Source organism: Corythoichthys intestinalis, chromosome 18 (genome assembly GCF_030265065.1).
Source record: "Corythoichthys intestinalis isolate RoL2023-P3 chromosome 18, ASM3026506v1, whole genome shotgun sequence".
In the NCBI taxonomy this organism is placed as follows: domain Eukaryota; kingdom Metazoa; phylum Chordata; class Actinopteri; order Syngnathiformes; family Syngnathidae; genus Corythoichthys; species Corythoichthys intestinalis.
The window spans coordinates 17,740,936-17,760,714 of NC_080412.1; the positions used below are offsets into that span (position 1 = coordinate 17,740,936).

The 19,779-nt window shown below is 40.7% G+C and overlaps 1 protein-coding gene across 3 annotated transcripts in view; it reads left to right on the forward strand.

Moving 5' to 3' along the window:
* Positions 1 to 19,075, forward strand: part of nlgn2b (neuroligin 2b) — a 314,058-nt gene extending 294,983 nt beyond the window's left edge. For all 3 annotated transcript variants that reach the window (XM_057821147.1, XM_057821148.1, XM_057821146.1), the window contains 5 exons: positions 3,897 to 4,082; positions 9,268 to 9,533; positions 9,814 to 9,967; positions 10,201 to 10,567; positions 13,967 to 19,075. In XM_057821147.1, the coding sequence (XP_057677130.1) occupies positions 3,897 to 4,082; positions 9,268 to 9,533; positions 9,814 to 9,967; positions 10,201 to 10,567; positions 13,967 to 14,882 (1,889 nt within the window). In that variant the 3' untranslated portion in view covers positions 14,883 to 19,075. The remainder of the gene's footprint in view (positions 1 to 3,896; positions 4,083 to 9,267; positions 9,534 to 9,813; positions 9,968 to 10,200; positions 10,568 to 13,966) is intronic.
* The last annotated feature ends 704 nt before the right edge of the window (positions 19,076 to 19,779 follow it).

Genomic DNA, 19,779 nt, shown 5'->3' on the forward strand with positions numbered 1-19,779 from the left:
ACCCTGTTCTACTCTATTTCTTTGTACTAACTGCAGTCCACACTGCTGCTCTAATTGTACCGAAAAATGGACAAAATTGAAATTTACCCAACTAATCCATGTCGTGAATACGATATAAAACGTATATCATTTATAATTTGGATTTAAGTTTATTTTTTAATTCATCGTCGAGGCTAACCAACATTTTAAATTGCTTCAAGATATTTCATATCATCTTTCATACAAGGATATGGTAACCCTCCTGCCTATTTAAACTCTGGAAAATATTCCTCATCGTTGGAGAAGGGAGACCACAAAAAACAAAATTAGCAAATTAAACCACAAGAAGGGGCGTCAGTAAGAAAATGTGCTCAAGGCCAGCATGCCGTAACCGCCGTATCGTAGACGGTACCAGTTTATTGGACATTTTGTATTGAACTGCACAGAGAGACGGTGAAAAACATATTTTAAGATAAAAGTCAAATAGCTTGTCTTGGTAATGGAGAAAAAAGGGGGAAATGCCAGTTTTGAGAGCTTCTGTTTACATTTTGGAACTGAGTGCAACAGAACACAAAAAAACAGCCTTCGAGCAAAATTGAAAATCCCACACTAGTCTTTCTTTTTAAATTTGTGTAGATGTGAAACTTCTGTGTTCCAAAACTGTGTTCAGAAAGGATCTCCAATGTGCTCAGTGCTATAATTTTGGAAACAAGTTATACGGTATTAGCTCACTGTCACAGTACCAAAGCCACATTAGAGAGAGGTGTCTTGGTTTGCTCCGTGGTCACGTGTCTGCTATTTCTGAGCGCCTGCTCCTCAAAATGTTGTTGAGCTCTCAGTTTTGTGTGAAATTGACAGACTGTCAACTGGTATCAGGATAATGTGCTGAGCCTTTCAAGAGACATGCCAAAATCTCAACTAAACAACAAAGAAGCATACTAAGATTGTTTAGAGTGTAGTTGTCAGAAAGCCTTCTTAAATCATTAGCTGCCATTGACGGGGCTAGATCATTTGAAGTGGGAGGGTTGGCAGCGAATGAACGAATGCTGCCACCCTCCCAGTTCAGATGTATTGGACAACTACTAGTGATAAACTAATTTATTCTCTCATTTGCTGCAACCTAGCGTGATTGGACATCTATCATCGTCAATGACACCAAAAGAGTGAAACATTCAAGGCCGTTTCAAACTTTCAAAGTTTGAATGAATTTGCGCCGTGTGCGCAGGTGTACTTATATCTGTGCTATCAGGCTGTTCGGAGGACGCATATACACAAACCATGGCCGATGAAACCTTGATAAATGCACTTTTTAAAAGTTTCGTGAGCTCTGGGGTACTTGAAAAATGACTCTCATACCTCTCCCTGCTAAGTTAAATGCTACCTCGATGTGCGTTTGTGTGGAAAAGTAGTTCACAAACATCATCATCATCATCACGGCTCTTGCGTTGGGGCTGGTTTCCCGTCCCATTGCGTCGAGCTGACCAGGTGAGCTAGGCCCCTCAAGTACTAGCGGTCTTGTGCAAGCAGATTTGCATCGTTCATGGTAACTCCCTGTTGTTGGAGGTCGTCCGCGATGGTGTCAAGCCATCGAGTGCGGGGCTTTCCTCGTGGTCGTCCCCAGCCTGCAGCCTTTGGGTCAAACTTCAGAATGTGCTCTTGTCGGGTGGTCAGGATGAAAAATAAGAACATGGCCAAGCCAGCGGATGCGGTGCTGTGCAGCCAGGTGGGAGGCTCTGGGCTGATTTGTCCAGGCTCGCAGGGTTTCGTTGGAGATTTTCTGGGGCCACCCGACGTTCTCGATGGTTCTGAGAGCCCTGCTATCAAAGCCATCTATTCTTGCGGCCAGTATCTTGTTTACGGGCCATGTTTCGGAGCAATAGAGGAGAATAGAGAGTACGGCAGTGTTGTAAATTCGGAGCTTCGTCTTCCGTGAGTTGGCTTGGTGCCACCAAAGTGGTTTCCAGAGAGACTGGAGGGCAGAGGCTGCCAGGGCTCTCCGGCGGAGATCTGATTTAAGATCCTATCATATCGGTCACCGTGGACCCCAGATAAACGAAGCTCTTCACAGGCTCCACGGTGTCATCGCCAAGCAGGATGGGGGGTGGATCAGGTCCCTCACCGACATGCATGAATTTGCTGTATATACTCAGAGCGTCCCTCAGCTGGTTTTAGGAGGTGCTGGGCAAGATGGTGTTGTCAGCGTACTCCAGGTTGGTCAGTTGGTAGTTGCCAAGGGATACTCCTGTTTTTTTTTTTTTTGTTTTTTTTTTTTTGTAGTTTACAAACAACAACAAAAAACTATTCACCTTCTCACTGAAACTAGAAAAACTCTTTACACGGCTATTATAATGCCCCCTACTCCTTGAAATAGGAAAAGTTGTTTGAAAAATAAACGCGGTGATTATCCCTCGCGACTTCGCACTTCAAACTTTGCGCCCTCAGTCCATCGCGGAATTTTCTGTCCCGAGCTGATCGCTTAGTCTCACTCTACCTCCCTCCCTCCCTCTCCCTGCTCTTTGTTCGTCAGAGAGTAAACTGGAGTTGCTTATTAGAATAAACGATGATTGACAGACGGTTAAGCTTTGATCCTGCCAGAGACTCGAATTTTAATGCGCCGCATGCCTCAGTCCTCGTTTAACGCAACTCAGTGTGTGTAAATGAGCAGCTGGAGCGGATTTCAGGGGACTCACTCAATGAAGCATTTAATAGGGACAAGCATTTTTTTTTTTTTTTTTTTTTACATTTTTTTTTTAATGGATTGGGTATCTACTTTTTTTCTTGTTTAAAAATAATTCTGGGAAATTCTGGGAAAGTAACATGTTTAAAACTTATCATAATTATTACATTTAAAGTGCTTAAAACTGAAGACCGAGGACCATCGACAGGGACAAGGGGGCTTACATTCGCTCTACTACCTGGACCAGCATCCTGAAATAGTGAATGGTGGGCGTGACTCGCCTGTCAATCTGACAGGTGAGTCACGCCTTCATCCCTCAGCTGATTAAGACACGTCACACCAACACCAGTGACTCTCTGATGAAGCCGGAAGTGTTCGCCGAAAAATGTCAGGTAATTAAAACAACCTAAAACAATTGTCTAGGGAAAAAATAAAATTCAACTAATGCTTAAAAACCATTTACCTGTATCAAAAAAAAATATATATATATACATATATACATATATATATATATAAGTTTTTAAATTATACTTTGGGGAAAAAGGTAAAAAAACATGTCTCATACCTATCTCTTTCCAATGATAAATATGAATAAATACATACACAAAACACACCCACACACACAGTTTTTTTTTTTATTTATCGCGGCGGGTTCTGGTCCCCATTAACCACAAAAAACGAGGGCTCACTGTATAGTAAATGTGCTTGCCGCTTTTCACTTCCTGACAGCGTCTATAGAGGCTACTTGGCTCCTGTTTTGCAATTGCCGTGAACTGCTCTTCACACTGGGCTAACGCTAGTGTGAAAAGGCCTTTAAACTGGACACATTGAACATTTCAGGCAAGAGACTGTTGAACGTCAGCACAAATGATGATGATTGTTTAGATAAAAAATGATAGGTTGCAAAGTCATTGTTGCTGTTTGGAGCTTTTGGGTGGATAAACACATACTGTAGTATCTATTGCTTGCCTATTTGTAAACTAGATTGAATATCAGTTCAGTTTTGTTTCTCTCCTTTGCAAAATTGATTTGTTAAAATGACTTAGGTGGGAGTGATTTTGTTTGTATAAAATCCCACCAGACCTAAACTTGAGTTGTAGCATCTGTTTGCAACACTGTCAAGGCCCATAATTATTTCATACTCTGCCTCTGGATTTCTGCCCTTCTGTTTGTACACAATCTTTTTAACTGTGTCATTCTCTCCCACTTATTTTTCTGTTTGTTTTAATTTATTTTGCAGGCTTTTTGAGCACAGGGAACCAGTCTGCCAAGGGGAACTATGGTTTGTTGGATCAGATCCAGGCGCTGCGCTGGCTCAAAGAAAACATTGGCCACTTTGGAGGTGATCCGGAGAGAATCACCATCTTTGGCTCGGGAGCTGGTGCTACCTGTGTGAACCTTCTCATCCTCTCTCACCACTCTGAAGGTAAGGATCTGTTTTGGGACACAGACATGAGGAGCTGAGGTTTAGACGAAAACACACTTGTTGCATGTATACAATGCTCACCTTCGGGCACAAGCCTGGAAATCATTCCAAATGCCAGCCTTCTACGTGGGTGTAAGATCACAGAGCTGCATTGGCTCTGCATTTCCAATAAAATAAGGCCTGTGTGGACAAGATATTATATGAAATATGTAATATATTACACACTTCAATATCCTTGGCGTTGAAAAACAAACCCATTTTCATATAGTGAAATGTTTTTGTTTACTGCTGGGGTTTGCACATTTTCATTGCCTTCTGTTAGTATAAAGTCAGAATCTGAATAATTGACTGTACAGACAAATCCTTCAAAATTTGTTTCTGAGTGGCAGAAATCGAAAGCACCCAGCAGATGTTTGATCCCTAAATCCACTGATGCGATAATAAATCTGAGACTATGAATGAAACTAGCACTCTACATGTAATATAGAAATCAGATTAAGTTAATAGCTAACTGTTACACTTTGCAGTGCCAAGGTGACCTTGAAGAAATTTAATATATATATTTTGTATGCTTGCGTGAACACATCACTAATAATCCAGACTCTAAAAACTGAGACAGATGGCTGATGTTGTTTGGTACACAGTTTAAAACTACTTAGATTTGTATCAAATTAATCCCTCTTCCATTTGCTATGTACAAAATGCAATTAAAAGACAGACACTTCGACACCCTTATACACAACAATTACACGGTCTAATGAAATCCTCAAAATTTTGACTTGACAAAGATGTTTAGGTTCCGTTTTAGTGATGCTGTATGGTAGGTTAATTTATTTGTGATTGCAATGGTTCTGAAATGCACTGCATCACACTATACAGGTAGTCCCCACGCTGGCGATGTGTCCGGAATTTCCGGAATGAACCCTTTACGTACCCCTAAATACACCTTAAATCTAAAAACAACTATCCCAAAACATGTATTATACATCATTGTACTGTCCACGCCAAGACACTGGAGCAAAGTCCAAGCTAGACAGCGAGCTAAGCTCTGAAATAACGATATCAGATGCCAGTGTGGTTTTCTGATTTTATTCAGCTGCTCATGACATCAACACTTGCAGAATTAAACTAAAATGAAAATTAAATTAAATCAGTTTTATTTTCAATAATTGCAATTCAAATTTGCGTTTAAAACTAGCTGATGTTACAGCAATAGCAATCTACACAAACGATTAGTATGTAGCAGTTAGCAACCGCACAGCATCAGAGATGTCACGTAAACTCGCCCCAGGTTTTTGAACACAATTGAAAACGCACAATAAACATTACAAAATGTGTTACACTGTACAGTGGTATGAAAAAGTATCTGAACCTTTTGGAATTTCTCACATTTCTGCATAAAATCACCATCAAATGTGATTGTCAAAATTAAATAGATGAAAAAAAAAAAAAAAAAGTGAACCATCACATTTAATATTTTGTCCAAAGCCCAAAATCATGATGCAACCTCCACCACACGTCACAGTGGGGATGAGGTGTTGATGTTGGTTAGCTGTTCCATTTTTCCTCCATACATGACGTTGTGTGTTACTCCTCCACCTCCACCTTTCTTCAGTCCAAAAAATATTTTGCCAAAACTTCTGTGGAGTGCCCAAGTGCTTTTTTGCGAACATTAAATGAGCAACAATGTTTTTTTTTAGACAGCAATGGCTTCCTCTGTTGAGTCCTCCCATGAACACCATTCTTGGCCATAGTTTTACATATAGTTGATGTGTGCACTTTAGCAGACACACTAGGTTTCTTTTTTTAACTCTCTGAGTATTCTGCACTGAACTCTGGGCATCATCTTTAGTGGACAGCCACTCCTTGGGAGAGAGGCAACAGTGTCGAACTCTCTCCATTTGTAGACAACTTCTCTGACTTTGGATTGATGAACATCCACACTTTTAGAGATGGTTTTGTATCCTTTCCCAGCTTTATACAAATCAACAATCCTTCATTGTAGGTCTTCAGACAGCTCTTTTGACTGAGCCATAATGCACATCAGACAATGATTCTCATCAAGACAATTCTTACCAGGTGTGTGTTTTACAGTGGGCAGGGCAGCCTTAAACCACTCATCAGTGATTGGGCACACGCCTGACTTAAAATGTTTGGTAAAAATTGGTTTCAATTGCTCTTTAAGTCTCCTTAGGCAGTGGGTCCGCATGCTTATTTTCCCCCTTCTTTTATTGTTTGCATGCTATCCTCTTTAAAATATGAAAACCTATAAATGTTTGGGGTTTTAGTTAAAGCAGACGCTGTATTTTCATCTGTGTGATTTTGACAAAGATCAGATCACATCACATTTGATGATGATTTTATGCAGAAATGTGAGAAATTCCAAAAGGTTCAAATCGTTTTTCATACCATTGTATGCAGGTGTTGCCTCTATGGATGCTTCACAAGCAACACATGTGTGCACAGGCTTGCAGCTGTAACCTATCCCCCCTCTCTCTCTCACTTGGCGGTGCGACTTTTTCGTGGGAGCAAATGCGTTCCTCTTCGTGTGCGCAAATATATTATATATTATATATATCTTCATGTGTACACGCGCAATTCCTCGCGTGTGGAAGTACTACTTGCTCTATGCTTCCTGCGCCAAAATAAATGCATGCATCACAATACAAAAAAATGACGTCGTAAAGTTGAAATCACATAAGTCGGGTACGTCGTAACCCGGGGTATAGTGTTTAGAATAGGCTGGGCGTTATGACCTTAAAATTAAAATCTCCAAATTAATTCATATAATCGATTTGTTGCCAACGCCTAGTCTGTTTCCTTCTCATTCATGAGTTGGTCTGTGGACTCAAATCTGGGATCATATTGAATCACTGTCCAACGCTGCATTTTTATTTTAACTGCTACAGTTCTTTCGAAGTAGCTCCCATAATGTGTGCGAGTGTACCTAATGTGAGTGTTAATGTGAAATGTTAAACCCCGTAATTGTATATCACATTTAAGGTTCCAACAAAAGCTTCTTTCACACGTTGTAAACTGGGCTATCATTTTGAGTGAATGCAGACAAACTTCGAGCAGTTTTTAAAGCCACTGTGTGTGCAGAAGAGAGATGAACCGAGCTGAGAGGCTTCTTAATTGATTTCACAGGGAAAGGAGCGGGGGTGGGGAACATTCAGAATATGCTCTGTGTCTGTTTGTGGGGTTAATTATTAATGACAGAATCTGCAGATAAAAAAGAGGGACGGCAAGCGACGACATACTGTAACTGCAGCAGGGCAACGGTATTTTTTTCCTCTCTACTTCAGCACTTTTGCAGTCTTTATTCTGGCCTCATGCGACTTTGCGCAGGTTAGTCATATACTTTGCTGATGTCACACAAGTAGAATGTTTTGCAACCATAATGTTCACAAATATTCTTTGCTAATTGCAATGAAAGTAGCAGGGTTGCTTCCTAATCATGATCCCAATACTATGCTCTTTCTCTAGACTATGCATTATTTAAACTCACTGTAAGGCAGTGAATGCATCTTCTGCTGCTAGCTAAAGTGTGTCACTGGAAGAAAAAAAAGGAAGATAAAGTGAGAGAGTAGGGCTCTGATTTTTTTTCACCAAAAATTCACCCCTCCCAGTCAAAATGAGTTGGACGCCGTCAATGGTACTGAAAGATGAGCATTCACAACCATAGGTTTAAATAGATTGGATGTCGAGCCTTATCAATGGCAAAATACTATGGGGAAAAAACTCACCTTTAGAGTGTTATCGGGGGGTCATAACTCGAGTGTGTTTAGGTTTTTAATTCATTTTAAATGTAATTTTATTAACATTATATTAATAAAACCTATAGAAAAATAATTACTAATAATTAGATCTGGTGACCACTTGCTCTACAAAGGGTGAAAACTCCATGTAGCATGTCTCACCGAGGGTTAGGACACAGCTGTGAATGGCCACAGCTGGACCTTTTGGGGATTTTATGGGTGAAACACAGTAATATAACAAGGGTCGCAATGCAGAAATCACAGACATCAAGGAGTGGTCGAGATTTTCTTTTCAAATATTTACCCTTTTAAACGTTTTTTTTTTTCAATTTTTCTTTGTTTGGATCAATTATTTATCATCTAAAATATCGGGGAAAATGCGACAGTACCAAAAAAAGAAGACAATTAAGCGATAGTTATGAGGTAGGTATCCATGACCTATTTACAGACATTTTTTTTTTTAAATTGTGATGTAATTTGTTTAAAAGTTTAAAATATGTGAGTGAAAATTTTATAAAGTCATTTTTTTAAACTAAATGTTAGACATCAATTAATTATTCTAAGCTAAAAATGATAGACATTTCGAATAATAAATATAATTACTTACCTTCTTTTTATGGCTGGGTTGAAACAAAAGCAGTTGTGCTGTGTCTAACCCTAAACGGGGGTCTCCAGGGTAAAACGGACGAATTAAAAAATAGTTCGGGGGCTTAATGCACCATGAAACTGCTGTGGCAGCATATACGCAACAGTTCTTTTGGCTTAAAATACAGCAGTTTATTTTAAAGAGGGGTGCAAGAGCAGAAATAGTTTTTTCAGCCTTGTCGTGTTTTCCGCCATATGTATATTTTAATAAATAAAATAATTTAATACATGTTTTTAAAACACTGCAAATGTAATAATTATGATATAAATGAGATAGATAGATATATAAAAGAAAACAGTGGTTTGTGCATGCATATAACAACACCTTTAAAAACTTTTTATTTATTCATTCATTGAAAAAAATCTGCGATGGACTGAGGGCGCAAAGTTTGAAGCGCAAAGTAGCGAGGGATCACTGTATGACAATTTACAGTACTCATACAAGGAGGCAGATGGATGACTGGACAGCGCAAATGACAATTTCTGCATAAATATTGAGGTGTTAAAGTGCAAAACTTCTTTAAATATGTTTTTTTCTCACCCATTTGTGCTGTCATCAAAGTAATTACTTCACATAGAAAGTCTTTCTCATGGAATAATTATATATATTGGTTGCTGTTTTTAAAAAAAAAAAATTTTATCTGCAATGAAAAACTTGAATTTATTCGAAAAATCTATCTATTTGATAGAAAGATCTATCATGCAGTTCTAAGACAGACCAAAATATGCTCCTAGATATGTTTATTTCAACATTTTCTGATGTTCTCCTGTTTTCTGTGTAGGTTTGTTTCAAAGGGCCATTGCTCAGAGTGGCTCGGCCATTTCCAGCTGGTCGGTCAACTACCGACCTGTCATGTACACCAAGATTCTGGCCAAGAAGGTTGGTTGCACTCTTCGTGATATGGCGGAGTTGGTGGACTGCTTGAGGAAGAAGAGTTTCAGGGAGCTTGTGGACCAAGACATACAGCCTGCACGCTATCACATTGCCTTTGGACCTGTAGTAGATGGTGATGTGGTTCCAGATGACCCAGAGATTCTAATGCAGCAGGTCAGTGTGATAGCCTTTCTATTGCCGCCATTGTTTATACTTTATATAGATTATACAAATAAATACATACTTTTAATATTGGGAGTAAGATGCTTAACTGCTGCAATGTGAATGTGTCTCAGTACGCAAAGCAAAGTCCAGTGATACAGCTCCAACTATTTTAAACTCCATTTTTTATTTTATTAAAGCACAGTAATGTGCAAATATTTGAATCTATGTAGTGTATATGTGTTTCATCATATTCAGTGTGTGAATTGTGTGTTGTGAATTTGAACACCAGGGTGAGTTCCTGAACTATGACATATTGCTGGGCGTAAACCAAGGAGAAGGCCTGAAGTTTGTTGATGACAATGAAGGAGAAGATGGAATATCTGCGCCTTCGTTTGACTACACCATCTCTAACTTTGTCGATAATCTTTACGGATATCCTGATGGTCAGCTGCCCTACTGAATGAGTATACTACTAGTAGACGTCCAATCCATTTGAAGTGTGAGAGTGGCCAATCCTCCCACTTCAAATGGATTGAACGTCTATGCCGTGAATGGCAGTTATGTAATTACAGAGAATACATTTTCAACAAAATTCCATATTTGCATTTTCTGTTATTGATCTTTCAGTTTCCTATTGTTTCCCCTGTTAAACAAAAATGATTTTGTTTCCTCCCAGGTAAAGATATACTAAGGGAAACCATAAAGTTCATGTATACAGACTGGGCCGACCGGGACAACAGTGACATGCGTAGGAAGACCCTCTTGGCTCTCTTCACAGACCATCAATGGGTGGCTCCAGCTGTGGCCACGGCCAAATTGCATGCAGAATTCCAGTCTCCCGTTTTCTTCTACACTTTCCACCACCACTGTCAGACCGAAGCAAGGCCTGATTGGGCTGATGCAGCCCATGGTGATGAGATACCCTATGTGTTTGGAATTCCCATGGTTGGCGCCACTGACCTATTCCCATGTAACTTCTCCAAGAATGATGTGATGCTCAGTGCTGTGGTCATGACGTACTGGACGAACTTTGCCAAGACGGGGTAAGAAAAACACAAAATTATAAGATACCTCAAAAATCAAATCTTCTCAAAAATCATGTACAATGAAAACAAATTGGAGTAAGAATTTTATCTGATCCAAGCTTCCAGGCGTTTTATTTATTAGGGTTAAAGATGCCGCTCACTTAGACCAGGTTCAGACTGCAGGTCTCTAGGCACAATTCTGATGTTTCTGCATATCTGTTTTTTTGGCGTGTCTGTTCAGACTGCCTTTTTCCATTGAGCCCGTTCATGTATTACGCATGCGCACTAAAGGCCCAAGTACACCAGATGCATGATCGTTGCGGTTCCGGTCCGACTCCGGTAAAAAAATAGCACCGGAGCCAATCCGTTCCCATTATATCCTATTGTTCAACGTATACCGGCCGCGTCAGTGCTCCGGATTGACTGTGAACCATCTCCGGCGTGCTGCATGCCCACCGGATGGTATAGGCTATTTTCTATTTTTGTCGGACACGCATCCAACAAAATGGGCAGAGCTGGACCTGGACGTAACAGCCCAGTTGCATATTCACGGTTTAAACACCAGCGAACATGGACGAAAAACGTTTCATCATGGAGGTGGAAAGTCACAAAGTGATATACGATGCAGCAGATCGTTATTATAAGGACAGCATTAAAAGCGAAGCTGCAAGGTGTCCTATTGTGTGTGTTTTTCTGGCAATGATATCAAACACACGACGTGCTGACAACTTTGAGCGAAAAAAAAAAAAAAAAAAAGCAGCGTATCTGGAAGTGATTCCACCGCAGAAAATCTCGTGCCCGGCGCACACACGATGTCGGTGAGATACATAGTCGGGGGGAAAAGTACGAATGAGAATAGAGACACCCACAAGTTTCGACCTGGTGGTCTATTCGAGACATTTCTCTTTTTTTCCTACATTTTACTTGACTTTTCATTGAAAAACCAACAGTTTGCGCTGGGCACAGGAATCTGCAGTGTTGAGACACCAATTCCAAGTATGCTGTGTAGCTCGTGTAGTATATAATTCGCTATCCATTTTATAAATATTGCAGATTATTTAACAGTTGTTTATAACAGCTCTATGAGATGTTATGTGCCATAAATTTTAAATGTGCACAAAGATATAAACCCACCGACACAACCAAGGGCATAATAGGGCCCCACCCCCTTCCCCCCACACACGGAGCCCTGATCTCAACATGATGCAGTCAATCTGGAATTAAGACAGACACAACTAAAATATCAATATGCAAAGAAAAAAATGTGCTCTCTCTCTGCTTCTCTGATGAGTATAGATGCCGTGTGTTTTTCGTTGTTTTAAATGGCACATTATAGCGGGCGATCACGCGAGCGCTCAAGAGGGAACGGAGTTGGCGGATTGCACCCGTGCGCAGCCGGTATGATTTGCCTGTTTTTGACGTACTGCGTGGCACGCAGTCAACACTGAACCGGACCGGAACCGCAACGATCATGCATCTGGTGTACTTGGGCCCTTACTCATAGCCCGACACATGCTGAGCAAATGGACCCACATGCGCAGAAACATCAAAACAAATGACTGCACATGCTGGCTCTATGTCATTCTAAGGCAGGGGTGGGACCGGTCCTTAAGGCTGCGGTGCGTCCTGGTCTTTGTTACAACTGATCCAGCACAGGCAGTTTAACCAGTGAGGGGTCTGGGGAAACAATAAGCACCTGACTGCAATCAACTAATTGCACCTGTAAGACACCAGGTTGGTGAAAAGGTGTCCTCTTGATGGGTTGCAACAAAGACCCGCACCCACTGCGGCCCTTTGTTGAATAGTTGTCAATGGTGTTATACTTGTATAGCGCTTTTCCACCTTTCAAGGTGCTCAAACCGCTTTACACTACATTGCCATCTACCTAGGAGCAATGTGGGGTTCAGTATCTTGCTCAAGGATACTTAGGCAAGTTCATCAGGGCAGGGAGAATCGAACCTACAACCTCTGGGTTGTGGGACAACTACTCTACCACTGAGCCACGCCATCCCCACCCATGTCCCACCCATGTTCTAGGGCAGGGGTGTCCAAACTTTTTGCAAAGGGGGCCAGATTTGGTGTGGGAAAAATGTTGGGGGCCGACCTTGGCTGATGTCCTTTACGTAGAACAATATATTTAAGCAAATTTTAGCAAGCCATTCTGTGGGACACATTTGCTTTTTTTTAAATTAATAATTTCAACAATCTCGCAACTAGCCTTTGTAGCGTTCTCTTTCGACTCTTGCGAAATACTGCTGCTGTGAAATTAAACTAGCCTCAAGTTGCTTCAATTTCTCGCTATGTATCTTCCCGGTAATCTTGTCATACATGTCAGCGTGTCTTGTTTGGTAATATCGCCTCACACTGAGCTCTTTAAAAACAACAACTGTCTCTTTGCAAATGAGGCAGACACAGTTGTTGCGTATTTTAGTAAAGAAATAGTCCAATTTCCACCTATCTTTGAAGCGCCAGCCATCGCAGTCAACTTTTTTTTTGTTAATTGTCTCCTAATTTTAGAAAATTAGGAGTAAAGTGTCACATGGGGTAATGTTGCTTAATGTGCTGCTGCCTTTTAGTGGGTAAATAAGGAGCTGCATTTAGTGTGTAAGCTACTTCATATGCACGTAGCAGTACTGCTGACCAATTTATTAAGTCTGTGTGCAGGCCAGACGTTATTGATTACATGACAGAGGCTGGGGGCCTGATGAAATCTGACCACGGGCCGCATTTGGCCCCCGGGCCGGACTTTGGACATGTCTGTTCTAGGGTGATCATGTTTTGAGTTCCAAACAGAGGACACAAAACACTGACATAAATAATCCTGGTTTAGTCTTATATTCAAAGTTTATATGGATTGATAGAACACATGCGCGCACTGTGCATGCATGACGCACACATATGCTGTCAGTTTGCCTCGACTGTCAGCCATGTAAGCAATATCAAAATATTGCTCAATTGGTGCACAGAAAGAAAACCAAGCATTCTCAGGCTTTACTTTTTTTCCACATTTTTGCAATGACTTCGGTCAAGCCTGCCCGCTCCCTAAAAGCCGAGTTCAAGCTAGGTGCTAACGCAGATGCACAGCTCCATTGCTGATGTCCCCTGTGTCTCTCTTGCTCTTTGCTGACGTCATTGATGCATGAATTTGAAATGGTCCACTTCTATGCGACTTGTCCTGTTCAAACTTTTTTTTTATCAGTCGAAAAAACACGAAAAAATCGGATGTGTCCATTAAGGCCTGCGGTATGAACCTAGCCTTAGTCTAACTACGTCTAAAGGGTGTTTTGAAAGGTGACTAAGGACTTAACCTGATTGGTGTCATAACACCTCTGTGCAGTGTATAGCTTATACTGTATTTTGTAAGTAGCACCCTTGAATTGTAAAGTCACTAGCAATCTCCTCAATTCTGTTTTCCAGTGATCCTAACCTGCCAGTTCCCCAGGATACCACGTTCATCCACACCAAGCCCAATCGGTTTGAGGAAGTCATCTGGACCAAGTTCAGCTCCAAAGACAAACAGTACTTGCACATCGGCCTCAAGCCACGTGTCAGAGACAACTATCGAGCCAACAAGGTTGCCTTCTGGCTAGAGTTGGTACCGCATCTCCACAGCCTCCACAAGCAAATGATGGGTACCATCACGACACCGCCACCACCTGGAAGGAACCGCGATAGGTCAACCACACCCCGGGTACCCTCAGGTATCTCCACCTATCCGCCTGAGCCGGACGGTTCGGAGAGACCCCGTAACACTCCCTTCCCTCCTGAGACGAGGGACTATTCCACCGAGCTAAGCGTGACTGTGGCGGTGGGCGCGTCTCTCCTTTTCCTCAACGTGTTGGCCTTTGCTGCACTCTACTACAAACGAGACAAGCGCCACGAACTCATGCAGAGGCGTCATCGTCGCCTGTCCCCGCAGCGCGGCGCCACGATGGGCATGGGCTTGGGCGTGGGCATCGGAGTAGTAGGGGCCCCGCCGCACAACGACTTGGCCCTTAGCCAGGAGGAGGAGCTGATGTCGCTACAGATGAAGCAGCAAAGAGGGGAGCTGGAGCATGGCACACCTCTCCCTTCCCGCGGCATTCATGGTGACCTGGAACCTTTGCGGCCCCCGGTGTGCCCGCCTGACTACACGCTGGCGCTCCGTCGGGCGCCGGAGGATGTGCCGCTCATGACGGCCAACACCATCACCATGATCCCCAGCACCATCAGCAGTATCCAGCCCCTCCATCCCTTCAACACGTACCCTCCCGTCCCAGCCCCCTCCACTACACCCGTCCCCAGTCACAGCAACAATGCCTTGCCACACCAACACTCCACTACTCGTGTATAGGACCCAGCACAACCTCTGCGGCCCCATTTTGGGACCACACCATACATCGTCACCCTCATCACCCCCTACTCTTCTGTACTAGGTCTTTTTCATTAAGCCCTTGAATAAAGCTGCAGTTTGTAAGATTTTAAGCAGTGACAAATACCTCTATAAAATGTAATCACTGGTCAAGGTTGGGTTGACTGTGATTGCTGAGAGACAAGCAATCTAGTACGTATACAACTACCATTGTGTGTCAAAATCTTATTCTTCCGCTTGCTTTATTCACTCAGCCAGCGCTCAAGGACTCAAGCATCATCAAAGTACAAAATGTTCAGCTGATTATTTCCTCAGTCCAAATTTTGTCCCAAATGTACCAAGGCTTTTTTTTTTGTGTTAGAAAATCATAGGTGAACTAAGGACACGAAAAGCAATGAGGTGGCAATGATGCTGTGGCATTGCATTTAAGCATTTAGTAGGCATCAAATCAGATTGCTCTGATGTCAACCTTGCACCGCTTACAGCCCATTGGGCATGTATTTTCATGGTATTTGAGGATCATTAGGATGCGCAGTGATACAGTACATCAACTAGTGTTCCACGCCTCAATTCATTTCTTTCATCGGCATGTTAGCTCAACTTCTACTAATTCAAACAGTTAATAGCATAGTCATTTCTCATCACATTCTAATTTAATAAAAGAAAACAACTGAAGCTTAGTTTTCTTTTCCTTCAGCTCCAAATCTGATGGAAATTTTAGAAAGGTGAAATGAGTGGAATCGCTCCAAGGTTAAAGCACTTTTTAAACATCTTAACAGATTTCTCTGAGGTCAACTCACTACCACTCACCTCTTAGGAGGCATGTTGATTGGTAAAAGCGGCTCAGAAAATGAATGAATGAATTTGAAGATGTGATCTGATGTTGATGTGAGACCAGCAGATTACGTTCTTTGTGAAATCAGTTTAGCGTTCACATTGTATATCGTAGCTTCTGGTTTTCATTCTACCGTGCTAAACAATTGTCAATGCAAACCAATTCCTATTGAACAAGCTCAGTCGGATAAGTGTTGTTGCTTTTTTTTTTTTTTTTTTAACTTATTTTCTATTTTCTTTCTTATACAGGTAGTTCCCGGGTTACAACATACCCGACTTAATGTAATAACGTTTTAATAAAAATAATAATAATGTTTATTATATTATATTTATTATTATAATTAATAATGTAATAACGGTGACTTCATTTTGTGATGTTATAAATGTACTTATAAAGCTAGTTATAAATATTTAAATTCATATTTATTTTAGTTTCATTCAGCAAGTGTTGATGTCATTAGCCGCTAAATAAAATCAGCAAAACACATGGGCGTCTGACATCGACTTAGCTCCAACATTGTGACGAGGACAGTACAATGACATACAATACCTGTTTTTGGATAGTTATTTTGAGATTTAGGGGGTATCTAAGGCTACTTACAGGGTTAATTCCAACCTACATGGATGTTAGGGTTACATCGCTAGCGTTCAAGTCGTTCGTAACACGGGGACTACCTGTATTTTTTTTGTATTGCACCGATACCGATACTACTGTAGTATAGATACAGCACTAAATTGACGTCATTGGAATCAGGTGTGTTCTTTTCAAAATCTAGTTCCCAAACACTGGTCACCCTCACTAAGATGGCTGCCAGCTACACACACTGCTGCAAAAATGTGCTTGTCGCCCTTCCCAAGATGATGTTACAGTCCAGTCGTTAACACTAGTAAACGTCCAATCCATTTGAAGTGGGAGGGTGGCAATAAATGAACGTTCATGGCAGACAATGAGTTAAGCAGTGTATGACCAAGCCATGACTGCAATTACGTAACAGTCAAGTGAGTATGCAGTAATTTAGTATGAATAGAATAATAATAATAAGAAAACGTGGTGTCGGTACAGCATTGGCTGATACCACACAGCCAGTTGTCGGAATCGGTATCGGGAGCCAAAATATGGAAACGTGCAACATTACTTTTTCCCCCCGAATTTTTCCCTACATCTACTTCATACAATTTTAGTCTGTCAATCAATGCCATTTTCAGCTTGGTGAAAGCGCCTCTCCGCAATATATTCCTTTTAAAACTCCATGTGGTCATCTATAAACTATAGTTCAGAGAATCACTGAGCCAAATATAGTTTGTGACACATTGTGCATTACCGCACATCTTCGTGGGTTTGAGAAAGGTCAAAGAAATGTATTCATTTAGCAAGTGGAATACATTAGCTTTCCTGGAGATAGTACATGCCCAAACACTCAATCTTTCACAAGCCAGTGGTTTCTTGAAATTTACAAATTGCAGCTTTAAGGCCTAATCTGGAAGTGAGACATGCTTCTGGATGTTAACACATTGGCTGCTACTGATGGCGCTAGACATCCAATCCATTTGAGGTGGGAGGGTTGGCAGCAAATGGAAGCACCCTACCCTCCCCTCTTCAAATGGATAGGACATCTACTAGTGATAAACTCCTTTATGGATTAAACGGATTTGTCATGTTGACATTTCCAGATTGGGTCCTCAACTTTAGCAAATCATATTCAGTCTTTGAGATGCAACCTGGAAATCAGGCTGGCTATTATACTCATTTAATCTCTTCCACAGTGGCTCCGCTCATGTGGATTTATTTGTTTTTCTTTAATTATGTGTGTCTCTACAGCCACCCCAACATACACACACACACACACGCATACAAACCACCAAGCCATTTCACTCTGTTTCTTTGCTTGCCTCATCTCATCTGCCCCCTCTTTCATTTTATTAATCCATTAACATAATGGATCTTTGCTCAATCATGCGATCCCATCAAGACTCATTTTCCCTTTTGGAGTCTTTTATACAAAAACACAAATGTAAATGATGTATTATTAACAAATTGTAAGGATATGAACGGGGGGAAAGATATTCTGATATCTCATTTTTACCAGCATTCTTGGTGCCAAGTACTGTGAAAAAAAAAGTTCCTCTCTCGCTGGCATCCAGTGGACTGCCAGGAGAGGCCCATCCTGACTGTATTTTAGCTGAAGGAATGACCCTCATAAAAGTGCCAACCTGTTCTTTCTTTTTTTTCTGTTTTTTTTTTTGTTTTTTTTGGGACAAACACACACATACAAAAAGAGCAACATTATCACATTTTTCCACTGTGGCTGCCCTCTTCTTTAAGAGAACATAGAGTCAATGTATCTTCATTCAAGAAAACATCATGGAGTTTTCTCAAATGTTGCATGTCATTCTTTCTCCACAAGGACGGAAACATTTCCTTTTTTATTTTTTTCAATATATATATTTTTTTTATGATTTTGGCTTCATGACTTCTCCATCAGAAATATTTTTGTGAAAGTCTTATTTGAAACTCAGCTGCACTTTGTGGTATTTCGACAAATATTATTATTACAAGTATAAAGAGATGATTATTGTGTAAAACTATAACAGAGAGTAAATATTTCCCCACTTTTTTTTTCTCCCCAAAATCTTAATACAGAGGCTTTTCCCCATGACCACCGAGACTGATCCCTCAAGCCTCTTTTTTTATTTTGATCTTTCTCTTATCTTTTGCCAATGGTGATTTTTGCACAGTCACCGTCTTTGAATGATATGAAGAAAACGCTTTATGTTACAGGAAGTAAAAAAGAATCTCGACATGGCTGTAGTCTTCATTAGGTTTGTGTATGTGACCAACATTAGCCACATGCTTTACGTGTTTGAAGACTGCCTAACACTTATCCTTTCAACTGTTTTGTTACTATCCTCAACCAAGCGGGAGAATGAGATCTATTTATCATCATGAGAATCTTGTAAAGTGCATTTCACATCAATTGCACAACTGAACATGGACAGTTCTGAAGATAACCCAGTGACATTTAGACTGGACTGAATAGCAATTCATTGATGTGATGGTGAATTAGCTTGTCAGAGCAATCAATGCACAGAGGATGCATTTTTAAAAACCTGATTTAAAAAAAAATCTCTCACGTCAGGCATTACTTATAGTACAAATCAAGGGGGGTGGTATTCTCTCAATGTAAATGTTCTGCATCCTGTGTGCTGAGGATAACAACACACACAAGCCCAGGACTGCCTTTGCTTACAGGACTTGGGAGGACAAAAAAAAAAAAAAAAAAAAAAGGTACAAAAACCAACACACGGACAAACTGTACATTTTTTAAGTGTAAGAAGACAAACTAGAATTTGTAAATATTATTTGTCGTTTGGTTTTGATTGACTGGCCCAAACTTTCCTTTTGTGACAACAGGTGCAAAGTTAAGATGATTTACATGATTTTGCCTCTTGTGCATGTTTAATTTGTCTTTTCCCCTAGAGCTCCTGTGCAAATTCCCAAAGGTTACAGGCACATAAGTAGCCGACCTAATGAAGAAGAAAAAAAAAAAAAAAAGATACTGACTTGAGGTTAGGTCAAAACAGGTGCAACTCATAATTAGATTATTTTTAAAAAGTTCAATATTTTTGACCGTTATTTTAGAAAATGGAACTCATATGTCACAACATATCAAATCATTATACCTAGAAATATTTCAACCCTTCCCATAGCAAAGATATGAGTGATTTTGAGTGAGACAAATTTGATTATCTCAAATTCATCTCATTCTTTGCTTATTTGTTTCTCAGTTTGTGCTGCTAAGTGTACCATTAGGAGCAAGGAATGAGTAAATATGAGCAAAGACATAATTAAGAAAAATGAGATTGATTTGAGAAGAGAAATTCTCATAATTGAAAATAGTTATATTGTGCCTTTCCACCTTTTAGGCACTTAAAACGTTTTGACACTATATCCTCATTGACCTACTGGTGACATAGTGTCTTGCTCAAGGATACTTAGACAAGTTCATCAGAACATAGAATCAAACTTACAACCTCTGGATTACGG